The 22814-nt window shown below is 44.5% G+C and overlaps 1 protein-coding gene across 1 annotated transcript in view; it reads right to left on the bottom strand.

Annotated features, from left to right (window-relative positions):
- Nucleotides 1-13156, bottom strand: part of LOC137422263 (transcription factor JunD) — a 49722-nt gene extending 36566 nt beyond the window's left edge. The window contains exon 1 of the mRNA XM_078771809.1: nt 12912-13156. Coding sequence (XP_078627935.1) covers nt 12912-13040 — 129 coding nt within the window. The 5' untranslated portion in view covers nt 13041-13156. The remainder of the gene's footprint in view (nt 1-12911) is intronic.
- Between the last annotated feature and the right edge of the window lie 9658 nt (nt 13157-22814).

Genomic DNA, 22814 nt, shown 5'->3' on the forward strand with positions numbered 1-22814 from the left:
AACACTGGCCTGTTCTGCAGTGACCAGCAACGAGTCCAGATCTCAATCCCATTGAACATCTGTGGGGAGATCTGAAAACAGCAGTTGGGAGAAGACACCCTTCAAATCTGGGAGAACTGGAGCAGCTTGAACAAGAAGAGTGGGCCAAACTGCCAGTAGAGAGGTGTAGGAAGCTCATTCATGGCTATAGGAAGCGCTTGACTGTAGTTATTTTGTCCAAAGTCTGTGCTACCAAATATTAAGTCTAGGGTGTCAATAATTTTGTCAATGCCATTTCTTTTTATTTTCTGATTTCTGATATACGTCCACGTAGCGACCATTTTCAATAGCGTTCTCCCTTATGCGTAGATACACCCACACACCAGATTAGAAGTGAGTAGTTTGTTTATTTTTCAAGATATTTCGCTCACAAGGTTCAGACATATATATGGTGGCGACCATCTTGGATTTTTTGCCTCAAACCACAAAGTCTCGATTTTCACTTTTTGTTCCACTGTGAACACCATAGTTGACATCGGGTCCGACTGACTACTTGTTAGAAATGGCATTCTATCACTGCCATAACCTGCAAGATAAGGGTATAGCATTAGAAACAACAGAACATCAGGCTGCTCAAATAGTCCACTTTTTTGAAACACCCGGTAACTTATCAAAAAGAAAGGATTTCAGACTATTTGAATTGTAGAAATCATTCAGACAAGAGAAATTTCAAACTTCTGTGAAATATTTATTTTGAAAGTTAATCAGTCGTATCAGTCTTTATGCATGTTGGATTATTAAATCGCCTAACAAACATTAAAATTTTGTATGAAATTTCTAAATTCTCACATTGTGAATTCACTTTTGTATTTGTGTCACATAAATCAGCTTGAAACCACAAGGTTAAACACTAAATTTTATAGACATGCACAAGAACCAGCCTGTGTTGTATTGTAGTTACCATACATGTTTAAATAGGTATGCACAATGTCGGTCAAAGGTCATCTTTCAAAGCCAATAAAACAAGCGTTACGCCTAGGTCCCCCGTCGGTGAAGTGATGTGAGTTGACAAAGTGGAAGACGCAAGGCGGCCATCTTGGATTTTGACATGGCGACCCAATTTTCAATAGCGTTCTCCCTTATGCGTAGATACACCCACACACCAGATTAGAAGTTAGTAGTTCGTTTATTTTTCAAGATATTTCGCTCACAAGGTTCAGACATACATGGCGGTGGCAATCTTGGATTTTGACGTGGCGACCCAATTTTCAATAGCTTTCTCCCTTATGCGTAGACACACCCACACACCAGATTAGAAGTTAGTAGTTCGTTTATTTTTCAAGATATTTCGCTCACAGGGTTCAGACATATATATGGTGGCGGCCATCTTGGATTTTGACGTGGCGACCCAATTTTCAATAGCGTTCTTCCTTATGCCTAGATACACCCACACACCAGATTAGAAGTTGGTACTTCGCTTATTTTTCAAGATATGCAGCTCACAAGGTTCAGACATACATGGCGTCAGACATACATGGCGGCGGCCATCTTGGATTTTGACGTAGCGACCCAATTTTCAAAAGCGTTCTTCCTTATGCCTAGATACACACACACAACAGATTAGAAGTTGGTACTTCGCTTATTTTTCAAGATATTCCGCTCACAAGGTTGACATACATGGCGGCAGCCATCTTGGATTTTGACGTGGGTTGCACCCACACACCAAATTAGAATTCGGTCCTTCGCTTACGCATGTACGCACGGACGACACACGGACGGAGGGGAAAACCATAGTCCCCCTTTCGCTCCGCGGTGCGACGGGGGACAAAAATTGCACCATTTCCTGGATCTACATCCACCCTGGCGATGTACCCAACATCGAGTAGCACTGAAAATTTTCTAGCAGATGAAGTAGTCAAATTCCTCAATTACGGATCAATGAAGCGGTTCAATAGATACAAGGTTTTTAAGATCTCCGTTGAATTATTTATCGCTGCCAAACCATGTGACCTATCGCAAATTCCAAAAGGTCATTTTAGCACTCATATGGGGAACATAATTGTAAAGTTTCCACTCGATAGGATCAAAAATGAGGGAGGAAGTAGGTTTATGCTTCAAAAAATCATAGCTCCCAAACCATGTCACCTACCACATCACAGCCACATAATGTTTTGTCCGTCATGGGTATGCGGTCATGCATGCAAAGTTTGGCCTCAATATGTTCAGCCGTTTTGGAGAAAATGGATTTTTAGTGGTTTTAAGGCTTCACTCTTAAAACAATATGGCAGCCAAACAACGTTACCTATGATGTCATTGTTTTTTTTCTGCATCAATTTATACCAAGATGATGCTCCAGTAAATTTCATCCTGATCAGATGGTTTTTTACTTGTCGAATTATGATGTCATAATGGAGGCACCTATGACATCATTCACATGTTATTCTGCATGGAGAGTTCTTTACCATGAGCCATGTAATAATTTTTTCTACAAAGCGCCTTTGGAGATATAGAGGTGTAAAGTTTTTCGATTTTTCCAAGATGGCGCCAGTACCACGTGACATATGACGTCATAATTGCCATTAAATGATTCTACAGGCCAAGGCGCTCCTGTGGTGAAAGTTTCCTGTCAATCGGTCCAACAACTGCAGAGAAAATGATTTTTTAAGGAAATAAATCCGAAAAATGGCAGTGGCACAATCAGTTAGATGGCCTGAGAGAAAAAAGTGTTGCGTTTCTTCTTTCAACAATAACTTCTGGCTTCCAGACCGTACAACCAATCATGTTGAAATTTTAAACACTTATTCCACTTGATCACAGCTACGTTACGTTGAAGTTTCACGTCGATCAATGCAGCAGTTCAAGAGATAGAAGTTTTTTAAGATTACCATTTAATTATTAATTGCTGCCACACGACGTGACTTGACGCAAATTCCAAAAGACCATTTGAGCTTCCCGACATGGGGAACATTTGTATAAAGTTTCCACTCGATATCTCAAAAATGAGGGAGGAGATAAGTTTTAAAGTTTATGCTTCAAAACGTCATAACTCCTAAACCATGTGACCGATGACATCATGATCGATTAACCTTTTGTTCATCTTGGGTATGCGATCATACCTGCAAAGTTTGGGTTCGATCTGCAGCCGTTTCGGAGAAAAAGGGTTTTTAGTGTTTCTCACGAAAAACAATATGGCGGTCGAACCATGTGACGTACGATGTCGAAATTTTTTGTATTATGAATTTTTTCCCCACTTGTAAAATGTAAAAAAAAAAAATCATATTCGTGCCATCATGGGTTCTATTTGTAGAATTCTAACCTCAACGTTAGCACTTTTAATATCCTAAATAAACATTTTTTGGTCCCAATGCAAATTTCTTTAGAATGAGCCACGACTCCATTTTTTTTCCATTGAGCCGTTTCGGAGATATAGAGGAGCAAAGTTGAAGGTTTTTTTCTTCCAAGATGGCGCTCATACCACGTGACCTATGATGCCATAATTAGCAGTAAAAAATTCCACATGTCCAGCAATCACTTGGTGAAAATTCCATGTCAATCGGACCAACGGTTGCTGAGAACATTGATTTTAAATTTTTCAGATGTGAAAAATAAGGCGGAAGAATAATAAGAAAAACTGGCAGTTTTACTAGGTATTCCTCTCCAAGTCTACAATGTATGTAGAGGAAACCTAATAGCATGATCACCGCCTGGACGCTTTTTATGGGCACCATGGTCCACTCCCACTCAGGGAGTGGGTATTATAGTCATGTTAAAATACAGCGTATCTGTTTGTCTGTGTGCTTATAGAATCAAATGGTTTGTCCAGTCTCCACCAAAATTTGAATACGTGCTACTTGAGGTACCCAAGGTGAGGTCATGGGCACAACATATTCACCCTCAACGAGGGTTGGTTGATGACTTGTGACTTTTGCCTCCGCACGTGGCACAATGCATGTTGTTTACTGACCCCTGCTGGAGGAAAGGGAGGTATTAATAATCACAGGCATAAAATAAATTCGCCCTACAAGCCCCCCTTCCAATGTTTATAATTTTTATTTTATTTTGTTATTCCCCGAGTTCTGCGGCACCCTGATGGCAGAACACACGACCCGGGGGCACCGTGGACAATTTTAGGTGTGGAGAGTTGAGGAAAGTTGAATTTCTGTACTTATTCCAATTTATGTGTACAAATAAAGGCTTACTTTTCCATTGACAACAAAACGGAATTTATTTTTGAAATGGAATTTGGGGCTTTTGGAAATGGAAAAGGCCACCCACTGTGCTGCCATAAAGAATTCCTCACAACACCGTACATAAATGAAGACGTTCCTTCTACACTTCCATAGTCCAGCATCCCAGGCTCGTTCTGGCCGTGCATTTATACAAGCCGCTCCTGCTGTTGCTCATGCTGTTGCAGTTGCAGTTGCTCCTGCTGTTCACCTCTCACACTGGCATCCCCCGTTTCTTCCGTTCACTTGGAGGAGCTCAGCTCTTTGCCTTTTCATCCTTCACCCAGGGATGTCACCAGAGCTTCTCCAGTGCACCTCTTGTAGCAGCCTGTTACACGCCTCCACACCCTCTTCAAGTCACTGTGCCATCCATACATGGACTTCCCCAGTGCACAATGTAGGATAATGATCGAATTCAAATAATTTTGGTGCTCTAATGTAGCTCAATCCAGCAGCTGGTGATGTGCTGAACACAAATCAATGAATTATGCACAAGAAAGCAGAAACGGGTGGGTATTAGAAAGCATGGTTAGGGTTTGGGTTAGCCTAACCCGACCCTGCATTGTAAAATTTACAAAGCACTTTTGAGTTTTCCAAGAAAATCCATTCAAATCCCACGCAAAAAGCAACTTGCAACGTGGGAACAATGACTGTGTTTACACTGTACGTATACAGAGTCTGCACAACACAGGATACATGGCAGAGCTAGATAATGGACTCTGCTGGCTTAATAACCACACAACTATTCAAACTTGCCTGCAAACAAGTCCATTTTGCAAATCTGGGGTAATTTGTTTTTCCCTGCCGTCTATTTTTCGATATTGCTTCCTCTACTCTCTGTTCTCCTACCCTCCGTAGCAACTCCAGGATGCAAGAGTTCTTCCAGACATCCAATGCTGATTAAACTTCCAACATGCAGGCTCACTGCCTGCACACAACTATTTTATTCCTTGCTTTTCCCATTTATGGAACCACCTTCCAGAAGCCGTTGTCTCGCTCTTCAAGGAAGCCTCATTAACATTTCCTCATAACCCAACCATCTTACTTGCTAGTTTCAGTGTTTCCTCTCTTCCTCTCCATTTAGTCCCTTGATGTACCGTCCCACTGTCAGTTCTGCCTTGCTCTTCCATTCACCTCCCTCCTGGATTTTTTTCTTTTATTTGTAGAGGTATCAAGGTTCATGGAAGAGCAGAATGATATACCCGGCTTTGCCTGGGGGGGGAGGGGGGGGCATGAGAGGGAGGGGAGAGGAAGGGAGTGGAAGGGGGAGGGGTGAGGCAACAACATGCATTTTAAGGCCATTTTCCCTGCTAGAGCGGGGGTTAGCCTTGCGGTCCCCATGACAATCTTCTCCATTTTGCCCTATTTTCTGCATCTCTCCTTGTTAACCCCCTTGCCTGCATTTCTTCTTCCACCATCTTTAGCCAAGTCTTTATCGGTCTTCCCCGTCCTCTACTTCCTTCTACATTAATTTCCATCACTCTTCTCAACCAGTCACTTTCATCCTTCCTCAACACATGACCAAACCATCTCAACCTGTTCCTCTTCACAGCATCAATCAGGGGCAATATTCCCATCATCTTTCGCAATTAATCATTTGTCTTCCTCTCTCTCAACGATACTCCGCACATCCATCGAACCATTCGCATTTCCACCCTTTCCAGCCTTCGTTGCTGCTCTACGTTCATTACCCATGTCTCACTCCCATAAATCACAACACTTCTCACACATGCAGCATACACCTTTCCCTTCAGCTTCAGCGACACTCTCCTCCTCATCAGCACGCCACTCAGTTCCCGAAACTTCTTCCATGCACATCTCACTCGAGCAACCGTTGCCGAGTCTGATCCACCTTCTCCATTCAGCATGTCTCCGAGGTAGCAAAATGTTTTCACACCTTCCAGCTTCACGCCGTCTCCAAGATCCAACTCAACATTTCCTCCATCTGCAGCTCCCTCTGTGCACACCTTACATTTGAATGTAGCTGCCACACTGGTAAATAAATGACCCTCTCAGACCACTACATTTTTGATGAACCCACTCAGCGCACATTCTACATTGAATGGAGTTCACTCCGACACCCTTCCTGCACACAGCACACGGCCACTTCCCAGTTCTTTCCACCTCACCACATGCTTTACCACTTGCCATCACCTTCGTCTTTCCGATAGTCACCTTCAGACCTTTTGTCTCCATACATTCCTTCCACTTGTTCATCTTTTCCTTCAGTCCATCCATACTTTCCGCAATCAACACCAGATCATCTGCATACAACAACTCCCACGGTAAACCCTCCTTTACGTTCTGAGCCAGCACCTCCATCACAGCTACAAATAGTAGTGGACTTAGTACCGACCCCTGATGCACTCCCACCTTCACCTCAAACTCACCACTGTTCCCATCCTTCGTCCTTACAGCTGTGCGCGCTCTTTTGTACATTGCCATCACTACTCTGATCAACCATTCCTCCACTCCTAACTTCCTCAATGCCCATGTCAATACTTTGCGTGGAACCCTATCGAATGCTTTCTCCAGATCAACAAACCCAAAAAACAACTTCTTCCTCTTCTCCATGTACTTCTCCTGCAACTGCCTCACAATGAAAAGCACATCTGTCGTTCCTCTTCCTGGCATAAATCCAAACTGCATTTTGTCGATCTTCACTTTCTTCCTTATCCTCCTCTCCAACACCCTTTCCAATACCTTCATTCCATGCTCCAATAACTTTATCGCTCAGTACGAGCCACACTCCAGAGGGTCACCTTTCCCCTTGTATAGAGGGACGAGGGTACTCAGTTCCCAGTCCACTGGAATGCGGCCTTCTTTCACCACCAGATTACAGATCTCTGTCATTCTCTTCACACCCCAACTTCCTGCTACCTTCAACATATCTCCCACAACTCCCGTCGGCCCTCCCGCTTTTCCACTCTTCATTGCTTTTATCGCTTCCTCAACTTCCTTCTCAGTTATCGTCTCTGCCGGTCCTAAAACTGGGTTACTCTCTATGTTGCCATCCCATTCATTCTCTGTATTCAACAGCATTTCCATATATCTTTTCCATCTTCCTTTAATTCCATCTAGGTCGACAACGATTTGTCCCACTTCATCCTTCAAGCAACTCACCCCCATCACATCACACCTCTCTTTCGCTATGTGCTTTGCAATCCTGAATACTGCTTTCTGACCCTCTTCCGAATCCAAGCGTTCTCCGAACATTTTCCTACGTGTCTCCTGCGCCTTTGCTACCTCTTTCTTTGCAGCCTTCCTGGCTGCCTTATAACTTTCATGCTCTGCTGTTTCTGCTCCCGTACCCTTCGCCTTCTGCCACTCCTTGAACTTCTTCCTCTTCTCGTCAATCCTCTTTCCAACTTCATCATCCCACCACCATGTTTCCGAGTGCCTCGGTGGTCCTTTTGTCCATCCACATACCTCACCAACGGCTCCCAACAGACTAGCTTTCATTGACATCCAACCACTTTCAAGCTCAACCACATCATCCTCTACCCTACTCAGCCTCTCTTTTAATGCCTCCCTTACTGTCACATCTTTCAACCTCCACACCTTCATTCTCGGTTGGTACTTCACCCGCCGAGCTCTCCTCGCACCTTTCACCCTAATGTCGCAGACAACCAAGTGGTGCTGTGAAACAGCCTCCTCCCCCGGGATCACCTTTGTGTCCCGGAGGTGCCCCCTATCTCGCCTACGCACCATCAGGTAGTCAACGGTTGTCGTCGACCCACCTGACGTGTATGTAACAAACTTATTATCCTCTTTCTGGAACTGAGTATTACAAATCAACAAATCAGCTCCATCAGCAAACTCCAAAATCCTTTCACCTTCTCCATTTCTCACACCATATCCGTAACCCCCATGAACTCCCTCAAAACCATCCATACTCCTTCCCACATGTCCATTCAGGTCTCCTCCCACCACAACAACTTCCTCATCTTTCATGTTTTCCATCAGCTTCTCTATCGCACACCAGAACTTGTCCTTCTCTTCATTGCTTCGACCAACCTGCGGAGCATATCCCGAGATGACGTTCACCAAGAGCTTTCCAATCATCATTTTCACCATCATCAACCTATCACTCACTCTAGTCACACTCACCACACTGTCTACAAACTCCTCAGAAAACAGGACACCAACACCATTCACGCCCTCCGGGCACCCTTGCCACACAAACATGTATTTCTGGGGACATATGGGTGAGGGGAGGGGACATATTATTTTTTTGGGGGGGAAGGGGTGAGGGGAGAGGGAGTGGACATATTATTTTTTGGGGGGGAAAGGGGGTGGCTTTGACAAGCCCCCTCCGTTTTGGGGGAGGGGGATGAGAAGGAGAAAAAATTTACCCGTGCAAAGAGTGGTTTAACCTCAGTGTTGCCCAGGTAAGAAAATAAAATTGTAATACCCTCTAACCTCAGTGTTGCCCAGGTGAAAAAGAAAATTGTAATACCCTCTAACCTCAGTATCCTGGTGTTGGCTTAGCGGTTAGGGTGCTGGCTTGGGATCCTAGAATCCTGGGTTCGAATCCCGATCGATCGCTGAATTAACGCCAGGGGGGTTGACTCAGCCTGTCATGCTTCCGAGGTCGGCAAATTGAGTACCACTTCACTGGTAATTCCCTGTGTGTCGCAAGAGGCGACTAACAGGGTTGGTGGCAGGAAGGGCATCCGGCCATAAAACATTGCTTCAAAAAGGGAACCACGGTGCCCGAAAAATGCCAACCCTGCTCCGCGGGGAAAAATAGGTTTTAAAGGTGGTTCCTCTAACCCCAGTGTTGCCCAGGTGAAAAAGAAAATTGTAATACCCTTTGCCACCAACACCAGGTGGTGCTACACGGTACACATTTACATAGAGTTTACGTCCCCTCTCCCGGTCCCCCACACCCCCGAATGAAGCCGCGGCCACATAGCCTATCTTACCCCCCAGCCAAAGTTGTATTTGTACCCCGAGTAAAGTATGTAAGTATTTTTAGCTGGAGTACCCAGCGTTGCTCAAGCCAAAAATAAACATTAACTTATTTGAAATGAGGGCAAATATAATGGAAAAGCAATTACATCCAAATCAGAATCAATCACCAATATCAAATCATCATTTTACCTTTTCGTTGAAGTCAAGTGTGATGATGTTCAGGAAGAAGAAGAAGCCTTACTACCAACTTTGTACACTTCCGGAATAGTTTGATGTATTTGTGTTCAAATGTTTGCAAATTGTTTTGTATTTATTTATGTGAATGTGTACTTGTATATAATTATAACTGTCATTAATCAAAAAGGCTTCGGCACTGTAGAGAGATTTAAAAAAAAAAAAAAAATTTTTTTGCCTAAAACACTCCCAGGAACTCACTGATGAACCTCTGAAAGTTTGACAAAGATCCGTTCTGCCATCTCCGAGAAAAATGGCGCCACGCAGACAGACAGACAGACAGACAGACCATTGGCTCTGTTACATTAGTAGACGAGTTATTTTAATACCATCAATTACAACGACAGTCCATCAAAACTATGGGTAGGCGTTAGATTATACATCCCATACCCTCCACCCTCCCTCACACGACAAGCAAATGGGACTCATCCCTCCCGTACCCCAGAGATGTACGTGAGGAAAAGTAAACCACACGTTAGCGCGGGAGCCGGGGTTTTGCAATCACTTCTGTCTATGTGTCTGTCCGGGTCGTAACTATTTTACCATTTTTGCTTTTGCCTTCAAATTTTCAACAAAGCTTTATTATGAGAATATGGAGAAGACAAATAATTTGTCTTTATTATTAATTTATTATTATTAATTAATTATTGATAATTTTGTCAAAAGGTCAAATGTCCACATCACAAATCGTCCATTTTCATCCAATTGACCTGAAATTTTAAGAATTTGCATATTGGGTCACCAAATTGGTTCAATCAAAAGGTAGAAGGAGATTGTTGTTTTTTTTGTTTAGGTCAAAAGGTCAAAGTTCAAGATTGCATAAAATATCAATCAGTCATATAAATATGTCAGTGACCCAATATGACACAATTGATTGAGTGTAACCTGTGTTCTGTCAAAAAGGTCAAAGGTCAAGGTCACAAAATTGTCGATTCCCATCTGATTGACAAAATTTGAGCAGGGTTTGCATATTGGGTAACTGAAGCCTATTACTTTTGAGGTCAAAAGGTCAAGTTGACCTAAAATCGTCAATCTTTTTGTATTTTATTTTTTAGGTGTTTTCGTCATGTTTAGCATACGGAAGAATAAGAAGTCTGAATACAAAGTGCACGCGAATGGGCTTTAAATTTTCAGATGCTTCCTAGTTATATTTGGGATAGAGAAATATAACTTTACCAGAAAAGAAGATCGTCAATGCCCAGGGAAGAGATTCAAATTTGGGAAGAAGATCAATGGTGTTGCAAAACAAAGACCACGAGCATCCGGTCAACGCTCATTTGGAAGTGACAAACTGTTTGAGCGATCAGAATGAAACGCAACCTGGGGATGCGCATGTTGGAGAGCGGAAAACATAACCGACTCGAGTAATAATCATGAATTCCTCGATATGGGGGAGAAGACTGATGAAGTAGTAAGTCGTTTAGAGGATGTGATCTATTTCTGAGACAGATGTAACCGCTTCACTTGTTTTTACAATTCATCTTAAGAGCCGGGGTGGACTTCGTACATTCATCGTATGCAGGACGAAGACATGAGATGTCAATGTATTTTAAAAAGCGAGTTACAAGGACATCGGTAGGTAATGCACGAATGCAAGTGGTATTTGGGATTTGAACCTGGGTACTGAGTATACAAGTGGGATATGGGATTTTAAGCCGGGTTCCGAGCATGCAAGTGTTATATGGGATTTGAACCTGGGGTCCGAGCATGCAAGTGGTATATGGGATTTGAACCTGGGTTCCGAGTATACAAGTGGTCCATATTTGGGATTTGTACCTGGGTTCCGAGTATGCAAGTGGTATATGGGATTTGAACCCGGGTTCCGGGCATGCAAGTGGTATAAGGGATTTGAACCCGGGTTCCGAGCATGCAAGTGGTATATGGGATTTGAACGTGGGGTCTGAGCATGGATGTGGTATATGGGATTTGGACCTGGCGTCTGAGCATGCAAGTGGTATATGGGATTTGAACCCGGGTTCCGAGCATGCAAGTGGTATATGGGATTTGAACGTGGGGTCTGAGCATGGATGTGGTATATGGGATTTGAACCTGGCGTCTGAGCATTCAAGTGGTATGTGGGATTTGAACCCGGGTTCTGAGCATGCAAGTGGTATATTGGATTTGAACGTGGGGTCTGAGCATGGATGTGGTATATGGGATTTGAACCTGGCGTCTGAGCATGCAAGTGGTATATGGGATTTGAACCCGGGTTCCGAGCATGCAAGTGGTATATGGGATTTGAACGTGGGGTCTGAGCATGGATGTGGTATATAGGATTTGAACCTGGCGTCTGAGCATGCAAGTGGTATATGGGATTTGTACCTGGGTTCCGAGCATGCAAGTGGTATATGGGATTTGAACCCGGGTTCCGAGCATGCAAGTGGTATATTGGATTTGAACGTGGGGTCTGAGCATGGATGTGGTATATGGGATTTGAACCTGGCGTCTGAGCATGCAAGTGGTATATGGGATTTGAACCCGGGTTCCGAGCATGCAAGTGGTATATGGGATTTGAACGTGGGGTCTGAGCATGGATGTGGTATATAGGATTTGAATCTGGCGTCTGAGCATTCAAGTGGTATGTGGGATTTGTACCTGGGTTCCGAGCATGCAAGTGGTATATGGGATTTGAACGTGGGGTCTGAGCATGGATGTGGTATATGGGATTTGAACCTGGCGTCTGAGCATGCAAGTGGTATATGGGATTTGAACCTGGGGTCCGAGCATGGAAGTGGTATATGGGATTTGAACCCGGGTTCCGAGCATGCAAATGGTCTATTATTGGGATCTTAACCTGGGGTCCGAGCATGTTGAGCCATTGATTTGTCCATTTAACGTTAAAAAGGACAGACTGGACGGACAGTGGAGCCAAATTTGCTCACACTTTCCAAACTTCACTGCACGAACTCCACCTGTCGAACATATTTCATATAAAATTATTAAAACCATCAGATTCGTAAAAAAAAAAACACGCAACGAATCGTTTTTTTCATTCAATCATCGTGTTCATTCATTCATTCATTCCAGGTAATTATTCGGTGCGCTGTCGGGACAAATCGTCTCCGTGCTTCAAATTGGGAGAACGTTTCCTTCTCTCAGCTGCCGAATCCATGTGCGATTATGAATGATTATAATAGGTCGATCCGTCGGGTGTGGTCGCGCTACCCTGACAATCCCAAAGGGCTAATGGGTTATGGGATCGTGCGGGGTACGCACGGGTTCGCCGTCCAACGGACGAGCCATTGCTCGGGCCGTGTCCAGAAACCTTCACGTTTGAAGACGTCGAACGTACAACGAGGAGAAGGAATTAACCCAGACCGGACGTCCGGCCAAAGAGATCGACAATAAATAAACACGTGGTGATAATAACACGACGAACGTGCACATTCAAAACGTAAACATTGCCACAAACGGAACACAAACACGACCGGGGGCGACGTGGACACGAGAGGCGCGAACGGAACAACGAAAGAGCTGAGGTAAGTTCGCCGCCGACGAGGCTCGGAACGATGGACGATGAGGGAAGGAGGGTTCGCGCTTCGTTTGTCCACTCACGGGTTCCGGTCGCCGCCAAGCCGAGCCGGTCGCGGCGTCCGACTCTCGCCTGAGAGAATTGGCGCCGAAATCGCGTGCGCGGCCTCGCGCGCCCTTTAAAGAGACTCGCGTCGGGAATAGCAATGACATCACCGCGAGGCGATCCCATTGGCTGCCGATGACGTAGCGCTCGAGCGAGGACCTTTTTGCGCATCCGCACCGTTGTCATGACCACGAGCGGCTCGGACTCTTCCCCCATCGTTTCTGACCGAATCGTGGCGTGATATTATGGCGTGACGTCATACAATTTCCGTCTTTACTCTCGTGAAGAATTTGGCGACGCCTCACCGGGAGATACTGCGCACAGTTTTTGGCGCACATCTCGTGAAGGACATAAACCTGTGGTAGAGAGGGTTCGTGTAGGCCTACACTGCACAAGATGGATTCCAAGACTAGCACGACGAAGCTATGAGGAGCGGCGACTGAAGGAGACCGGACGTTACACATTAGAATACGAGGGGATGGGATAATGAAGGTTTGAGACAAAATAAGCGCAGAAGAGTTGATCGGTGGAACACACAGTGACATGACCAGGGGTCATAGCTTTTGTGAAGAAGAAGAGGAGGTAGGCACTAAGGGTCCTTCACCCAAAAGGCAGTTTACCGTGCACGCAAATCGAAAAGCCGGGTTAAGCAATTAAGTGACATGACCAGGGGTCATAGCTTTTGTGAAGAAGAAGAGGAGGTAGGCACTAAGGGTCCTTCACCCAAAAGGCAGTTTACCGCGCACGCAAATCGAAAAGCCGGGTTAAGCAATTAAGTGACATGACCAGGGGTCATAGCTTTTGTGAAGAAGAAGAGGAGGTAGGCACTAAGGGTCCTTCACCCAAAAGGCAGTTTACCGTGCACGCAAATCGAAAAGCCGGGTTAAGCAATTAAGTGACATGACCAGGGGTCATAGCTTTTGTGAAGAAGAATAAGAGGTAGGCACTAAGGGTCCTTCACCCAAAAGGCAGTTTACCGCGCACGCGAATCGAAAAGCCGGGTTAAGCAATTAGTTCACTTATGTCCGTCCGTCCGTATGTCCGTCACACGTGTCCACAAACGTCAGTTTATGATCGAGGAATAACTTTACTTCAATTGAACGTTATATTTTGAACACGAATCAGAAAACGACCCTGTAGTTCAGCAGTAATTTGTCCTGATTGCGAATGCGCGGAGAGTGAGATACATTTTTTCCTGTGTCTGCCTGTCTGGCAGTAAAACAAAACTGAAAATTATTCCAAACAGGAAACTTAGTGTTTATAGGTCATCTCATCTTGATTCTCACAGAGATGAACTTATAAAACGGGTCGTGATGTCCGGTCGTCCGTCCGTCTGTTAACTTTTTACCTCCGCCACCAAAGGTGGATGGAGGTGATGTTTTCACCCCTCTCTGTCTGTTTTTGAACAAAATATCTCAAAAGGTTGTGGATGGATTCAGACTAAATTTGGCAGAGGTGTAGCGGATGTGACAAGGACGAAATGAATAGAGTTTGGTGAAGATCCGGATTCGGATCCGGCTACTAGAATTTTTAAAGTGATTCTTCACCATTGGGAGATGGGCCCAAAAACGATACATTGATGGATTTGGACGAAACTTGTTGGACCGGTTGAGTGTGTGACGAGGAAGAATCGATTCAATTTTGGTGAAGATCCGGATTCGGATCCGGCTGGTAGGATTTTTAAAAAGTGATTCTTCACCATTGGGAGATGGGGCCAAACACGATACATGGCAGGATATCTCAAAAAGTTGTGGACGGATTTGGCCAAAACTTGGTGGACATGTTGTGTGTCTGACAAGGACAAATAGATTAGATTTTGGTGAAGATCTGAGTATGGATTCAGATATGAATATTATTTAATTTTTAAGTGATTCTTCACCATTGAGCGATATGGCCAACCAGGTGGAGGTATGCTCTCTACTGAGTGCCATTCTCGTTCCTATTGTTTTCTACTCCTCCATTATCATCTGCCCGATTGTTCTGAAACTTGACAGGTGAATACAAGACATTATGCCGCACAATCGCACAGGCTTCAATTTTTCGATTTTGGATCATGGGGGCTCCCAGGGAGGGGTAGGTTGCGAGGGTGTACCAATTTGGTTGATGTGTATGTACTGGAATGTGAGGATGGGGGGAGTGGAGAGTACGAGTTTGATTTGATATTTATTTACTTGACTGGGAAAAAAACCGAGAGTTAGGGTTAAAAGTGTGGGCTAACCAACCTTTGCACAATGGTTCCTGTTACATAATCCTGGGCCTCACCCTCGAGTGCCAACTGTGGTTTATAACAGAGGAAGGTGAAGTGCCAACCGAATGCTTCCAAAAGCAAAATCTTTTTGGGGGGGGGGGGGCATGTGGTGTACCATAGGTGGGTGTGGAGGCGGGTATACTAGCTAGTGGTGGCTGTGGCTGTGGGTGCCAAAATCGAATCAGTTCATTTTTGCATCGTAATATATACGTATACCAAGTTTGGTCAAAATCCCATCACTGGTTCACAAGTTAGCTCGGCAAAAGAATTTCACTGAACAGGACCTCTGACCTTTGACCTTGTGACCCCAAAATCTAATCAGGTAATCTTTACACCATTATACATACCTGTACCAAGTTTGAATTAGATCCCTTCAGCCATTCTCAAGTTATAAACCTATTACAGACTCTGACCTTTGACCTCTTAACCCCAAAATCAAATCAATTCATCTTTGCATCACAATACATAGTTGTGCCAACTTTGGTCAAAATCCCATCACTGGTCACAAGTTAGCTTGGTAAAAGAATTTCACCTCTGACCTTTGACCTCGTGACTCCAAAATCGAATCCGTTAATCTTTACATCATTATACATACGTTCCCAAGTTATAAACCTATTAAAGACTGATTTTTATTACAGGTTTTTAGTGGGGGTCGAGGTGCAGTTATCTGAGGGTTGCATTAACACAGACATGTTGATGCTCAACAACACCCACAACTTAGAGAATCAATGTGTCAAGATGCCACGACAGCACACGTACACAAACCCCACATAACACACAATTCGATGATAATGTCAAACCCTCTATTTAATTAGTCCCCATCCCCAGTGATGTGGAAGGTTTAACTTAATCTATCAATTTAAATTATTTCATGGACTTTAAAAAGGTTAATTGTGTTGGGCACTCAGGTTTTACCGAGAACCAAAACTCTTTAGCTAATTATACCGCCCACCACGGAATGGTGGTGCAACATCGGGTGGCAGAGGTTGCATTTGTCTAAAGCAAGAGGGCAAAATATCTTGCCAATTTGTCTGTAAGAACAAATATCTATCTGTAAGAACAGCGCTTCAAGTCGCAGCGAGAACATTTGCAATGGACAAAAGTGAGCAGTTCTTCAGGTGTGGGATCCTTGGTCATCCACACGATGCTCAGATCGTCTCCTTCAACACTCCAACCATGGTTTGCTGGACTTGGGGCATGTATATACTGCTCTGTGGCATGCTTGTGGATTGCACTTTGATCATTTGATCTGATGCAATGCTGCCACAAAACATCGCTCATCGGAGACACAGAGGGATCCTCATTTCCTCCCACCCAAAAAGACGATATCGACCTTCATCAACAGATCAACATTCCTGTCTGTAAAGTTCAAGAACAAACTGCTCGAGCAACGGACGCAGATGTTCAAGAAGGTCGAAGTTCTAGCCAAGTTCACTGAATGTATTGCAGTGACTTGATGCCTGGACCACATCTAAGCACTGTAAATGTGCATAGAGGGATTGGATCCCTACTCGGGATCCTACTCGGGATCCAATCCTAGGGGGGGGGGTAGGGGCTTCTTCTAGATATAGAGGCTTCTAATCTAGTCTATGGGCTGCGAGGGGCTTCTTCTAGAGGCTTCTAATCTAGTCTAGGGGCTGCGAGGGGCTTCTTCTAGAGGTTTCTAATCTAGTCTAGGGGCTTTGAGGGGCTTCTTCTAGAGCCGTGGTTCTTAACCTGGGTTCGACCGAAACCCAGGGGTTCAGTGAGCCAGTCTCAGGGGTTCAACGGAGGTCCTCCGAAACGCATTGCAATTTTTTTTATTTTTTTTAGTTTTGTATCAATTTTGAATCTATGTGTAATTACGCTTATTATTAATACTAGGGCATGCCCGTACTATATATATATCTAAAATTATATCCCCCCCCTCTATTTACATGAAATGGTTTGGTCCATGAAATGTTTTGGTCCATTCGCAACGCCAAAGCGAACGGCGAACGCTTTACATGAAATGGTTTGGTTCATTTGGTCCATTCGCAACGCCAAAGCGAACGGCGAACGGCTTGCGAGTACAGTGACAATCCCCCCCCCCCCCCCTCTATTTACATGAAATGGTTTTAATTAGTTTTAAAACATAGTTTAACGCCAACATATGGCATGCCCGTACCCGTACTATCCGTAATGGCGCACGCTCTCACAGGAGCTCCGGAAGGTCGCATATCGCAGGAAAGCGAAAGAATCGCAAATTAGTTTTAATTAGTTTTAAAACATCGTTTAACGCCAACATAGCGCCAACATAGTTTGCCGACGGGAAATAAATGAATACGCTCTCAAATGTGCCATCCGAGGCAGAGTCTGTTCGCCACGTTCGGCACACGTGATAGCTCGCTGCTCTCTGATTGGTTGAATCGTTTTTTGGACATAGCTCGGTAATTACTTCTCCGATTAATATGAAACCTTGAAAAGGCACATCCTCGGGTCCCCAGCAATATACCTGGCAAGTTTAAAGTATATCGGACCCGTGGTTGTCGAGAAACAGCGGTCACAGACAAACAAACACACACACAGACACACACACACACACACACACACACACAGAGATTGCTGGAATTATAGATAGATTATTATTATTTTGCTATGTATGTTACGAATGAATGGAAATGTTATTTGTAATTGTATCCCCATTCCATTCATGGTTTCTCTGGTCTGTGTTTAAGATAAGTTGTTTCACACTGACTGTTGTAAGTTGAATCAATGAGCAACTTGCTAATTATTCTGTTGATGGTGCTTACTTGCTTACTTACTTACTGGATTTTGGAGTTTGCAGGTGTTTGGAAATTCCAGTGAATAGCTCGATTAGCTTGCCGTGTGCCGTGCGTCATTGGTCGCGCCTTACTTTGGAGTTACTGATTAATTGAAAAGTAAGTTGGAAATGTTTGTGGATATGCAGGGCGGGTTCAGAGTTATATTAAAGTCAAAAGTGGATGGTGATTATAAAATATGATTGAATTACTCAGAAAATTAGGTGGAGGTGATACAACTCCTTTGGTCGCAATTCAAAACGAACAATTCGCAGTTTTCTATGTAATATTATAATGGGATTTGAGGTGACATAGAGTTGAGTAGATAATAAATCCCGTCATCGTAACTATGTTATGTTTTCTTCGTTAAAATTTCTCAGTTTTCAGAGGGGTACTGATTATATTTAAGCATGTTCCTTTTTTAATTTTTGTCATATAATTATTTGCCCGAACTCAATTCAGATCAGTTTGTTACTTTTTTTTCTTTTTTTTTTTGCAGTATGTCGAGCAAAAAAAGGAAGTGGTCGGAGGATTACGTGCGGTACGGGTTCATGTGTTTGACGGAACAGGACGGAAGTCAGCGTCCTCAATGCATGCTTTGCAATGTCAAGTTGAGCAACTCCAGCCAAGCACCAGCAAAACTACGGGAACACTTCAAAAAAACTGCACGGCAAGGGGCAGTACAAAGACGCAACGCTGGATGAATTCAAATTGAAGAGAGTCTGATTCGACGCAGGTGCTACCTTGCCCACTCTCGGCTTCGTTCCAATTGACAAACCGATCCTCACCGCGTCGTATGAAGTTGCATACCTGATCGCAAAGCAGGGCAAACCACACACCTTTGGCGAGACACTCATCAAACCGGCCGCGTTGAAGATGGCCAACATCATGCTGGGAAAAGCTGCTGAAAACAAGTTGTCTCTTGTTCCACTCTCAAATGACACCATCAGATGCAGAATCGACGACATGAGCGACGACATCCTCACCCAGGTAGTTGCAGATTTAGTCGCGAGCCCAACGAAATTCAGCCTTCAACTCGACGAGACCACCGACGTTTCGAATTTGAGCCAGCTCATCTTATTTGTGCATTATGTCAAAGGAGACGAGATCAAGGAAGACTTTCTGTTCTGCAAGCCTCTCACAACAACGATGAAGGCAGCTGACGTGAAGAAGCTTGTGGACGACTTCTTCAGAAGCAACGGCCTCTCGTGGAACATGGCATCTGCAGTTTGCTCAGACGGAGCTCCAACCATGCTGGGATGCAACTCCAGTTTTGGAGCGCTGGTGAAAGCCGATGCACCACACATCATCGTCACGCACTGCGTCCTGCACAGACACGCGCTGACATCAAAAACCCTGCCTCCAAAACTGGCCAATGTTCTGAAAATCGTCGTTGAAACTGTGAATTACGTGCAAAGCCGTGCTCTGAATCATCGCATCTTCAAAGAGCTGTGCAATGAAATCGGCTCTGAATTCAAAGTCCTTCTCTACCACTCTAACGTTTGATGGTTATCACGAGGGAAGGTAGTGAGCCGTGTTTTTGCCTTGTTTAGCCCTGTTTTTGGCCCTGTTTTTGTGAGAACACCAGCATTGCCATGCAACGCACTTCCAAGAGTCAGAGTTCATCCTCACCTTGGCGTACTTGGCTGACATCTTCAACGCACTCAATCATCTCAATTGCCAGATGCAGGGTGGTGGAGTGAATGTCATCGAATCTGAAGAAAAGCTGAGCGCTTTCCAAAAGAAGTTACTGTTGTGGAGGTTGCGAACAGAGAACGACAACTTCGAACTTTTCGCTACTGGACGAGTGCGTGAGCGTGATCGAAGATGAGTCTGAAGTTGGAGGCACTGCTGTACCGGGGGAGCTGAAGCAAGTGATTCCAAGCTCATCCAAGTGCGTGGCAAAGTCATTCGACGGCTACTTCCCCGACCAAGAGCAATACCCAGCATGGGTGCGGCAGCCGTTTACTTTCGACGTTGCAACGGCAGATGTCAACGACCAATACCTCGATGACCTCATCAAACTTCAGCAGAGCCAGACTCAACAACAACTCTTCGGCACAACAACGCTCTCAACGTTTTGGTGCTGTCAAATGGAAGGGTATCCTCGCATCGCTAAAATTGCCCTTGAGATGCTCACGCCGTTCGCTGCAACGTATCTCTGCGAGCATGCGTTTTCGAAACTGGTGGACATTAAAACAAAGAAAAGGAGCAGGCTTGCATGCGAAAATGATTTGAGGGTGGCCCTTGCCAAAACAAAACCACGCATTTCCCAGATCGCCTCCCGAAAAGAACAACAGAAAACGCATTAAGATGCAATTCTTCTTAATTTTTTGGTCAAATTTGAGGGGTTCCGCGAGTGTTCGGTGGATTTCGTTAGGGTTCAGCGCCTTTTAAAGGGTTAAGAACCACTGTTCTAGAGGCTTCTAATCGAGTCGCGGGGCTTCTTCTGGAGGCTTCTAATCTAGTCTAGGGGCTACGAGGGGCTTCTTCTTTCCTTTGGCTCTGAAACAGCTTGTCGAGTCACATCCTTGTCGGGAAAAGAGATTAACTGTCAACTAAAAGGCCGTCTTTTTTTGTGTATAAGATCGAGGCTCGTGTAAGAGCTAACATGAATCACACTAAAACAAACTGACACAAAAAAAACATATGATAAGGGGAGCGGGAGACAAGATGGGGAGAGAGAGGGAAGCACACAAGTACAACAGTAGAGAACAGGGACATCGGGAGATCTGTGGGAGGGAGAGGCCTTGGGGGTAGGAGGCATGGGAAGGGCGGGGGGAGGGAGGTGGGAGAGGTACAAAGTGAGGGAGTTTGTTCCAGAAGCGGGAGAAAAGAGGAATGAAAGAGTGAATGTGAGCAGAGAGTCTTGATTTGGCAGTTTAACAATAAGAGGGTTGCTGGCAGATCTTGTGTGACCTGTAGGAATAGTTGGTGGACAGAGCACAGATAGAGCTGGGGGAGCAAGGCCGGAGAGGAGTCGGTAGAATACAGAAAGACCACCAACCTGCCTGCGGTGAGTAAGTGAAAGGCCCTCGGAGTTAGCTTCATTGCGGGAGATTCCAATGATTCTGAAGGCTTTGGTTTCTACAGCGTGAAGCCGAGCGAGGTTTGAGGCAGGAGCACTGGCCCAGAGAGGAGAACAGTATTCCATTGAGCTGTGGATGAAAGCCTTGTATGTGGTGAGGAGCTCAGGTAACAACTTCTCAGGTAACTCTTACTAAGACTAACTCGACTCAAACTCAACTACTGGCCGAACGGGGAAAATCCTTGTGTGTATGTAAGTACTTTCACACTGGAAAAATCGTGCTAGAAGCAATGGTCTTCTCCTCGCCATCAAGCACAGCCCGTTGTGAGGCAAACTCACTCCTTCCCAGCTCTTCTCATTGAATTCAATCAAATCTCCACTATTTTTTTTAGACAAAAATGTATCAGACACCACATTGTTTACGTTCCTTTGTCCAAAAATCTGAGTAGGCCGGAACTACATGACAAAATAGGCCACCTGCATCTGATTGGTTTATGTTACCGTTTCATTGAGCGATCAGGCCCAGAGCGAATATCAAATAGTGATCGTGCCCTGGAGCTAAATAATAACCATTTGTCGTTGAGTGTGGAACTGCAGATTTAGACTTGATACATGCTGATCTAATATTCAAAATGAAATGCACTTATTCGCATAAGATACGTAATGGAATTGAACAACAGAAGGACTCAGCTCATGGTCTATCAGTGCAGAGTGACAGTGCCGGTACTTTTGCCTTGTATCGCCATGGCTTGCAAATGAATAACCATGCAGCTTGTAGAGCATTCGTCATGTAGCTTAAGCACTCCAGCAAGTACTCCAATGGAATGGGTGAAGAAACTTTAAAAAAATGAAATGTTGAAGAAACTAAACTTTTTTATCTCAACATTAGCTTGAATGTCAATTTGGAATTTAATTTTCAAAAAGGACAACCACTGTGATAATAAACGTCACGTAGACCACTGTTGACTATCGCCATGGCTTACAAACATCAACCCGCTGGCTTGGCGAGTGATTAGCGATGTATACGGCAATTCATAGGGATGAAGTTCAGCAATGTATACTGCGATCTGTAGGTATGAAACTCTATCGTGCAGAAACCATTTCGACCTGTTCCAAAGAAAGGCATTTTTGGAGGCCGAAACATAATGGCAGATTAAGACCACTGCAAGGTGAACAAAGGCTGAAAAAGGATAAAGCCTGTTTTTGTTTTAATTTAATAAGCCCGTTAATAATCTTCGAAAGGTTGTTTAAATTTACCCAAACAACCAGTTTTTGTTCGTGCATTCCGGTGGAGTGCCATTAGTATGCGTGCAAAGTTTAAGGCAGCTCGGTTTCATGGTTTTTGAGTTATGAAGGAGACACACTGACTGAAGGACTGACACACACACTCTCTCTTTTATTATTATAGACTAGCAAAGATAGCTGGCCCAACAACGCAGAGTAGCTTTGTGATGAGAATATGAAGAGAGGGGGAAGGGAATGAGAGTGGGTGGGGCAGAGGAACAGGAAAGGAAAGGAGAGGAAGAGAGGAAGAGAGGAACAGGAAAGGAAGAGAGGAAGAGAGGAAGAGGAAAGGAAGAGAGGAAGAGAGGAACAGGAAAGGAAGAGAAGAAGAGAGGAACAGGAAAGGAAGAGAGGAAGAGAGGAACAGGAAAGGAAGAGAGGAAGAGAGGAACAGGAAAGGAAGAGAGGAAGAGAGGAACAGGAAAGGAAGAGAGGAAGAGAGGAACAGGAAAGGAAGAGAGGAAGAGAGGAACAGGAAAGGAAGAGAGGAAGAGAGGAAGAGGAAAGGAAGAGGAAAGGAAGAGAGGAAGAGAGGAACAGG

This window comes from Myxine glutinosa, chromosome 2, assembly GCF_964187855.1.
Source record: "Myxine glutinosa chromosome 2, kmMyxGlut1.1, whole genome shotgun sequence".
NCBI classification, from domain to species: Eukaryota; Metazoa; Chordata; class Myxini; order Myxiniformes; family Myxinidae; genus Myxine; species Myxine glutinosa.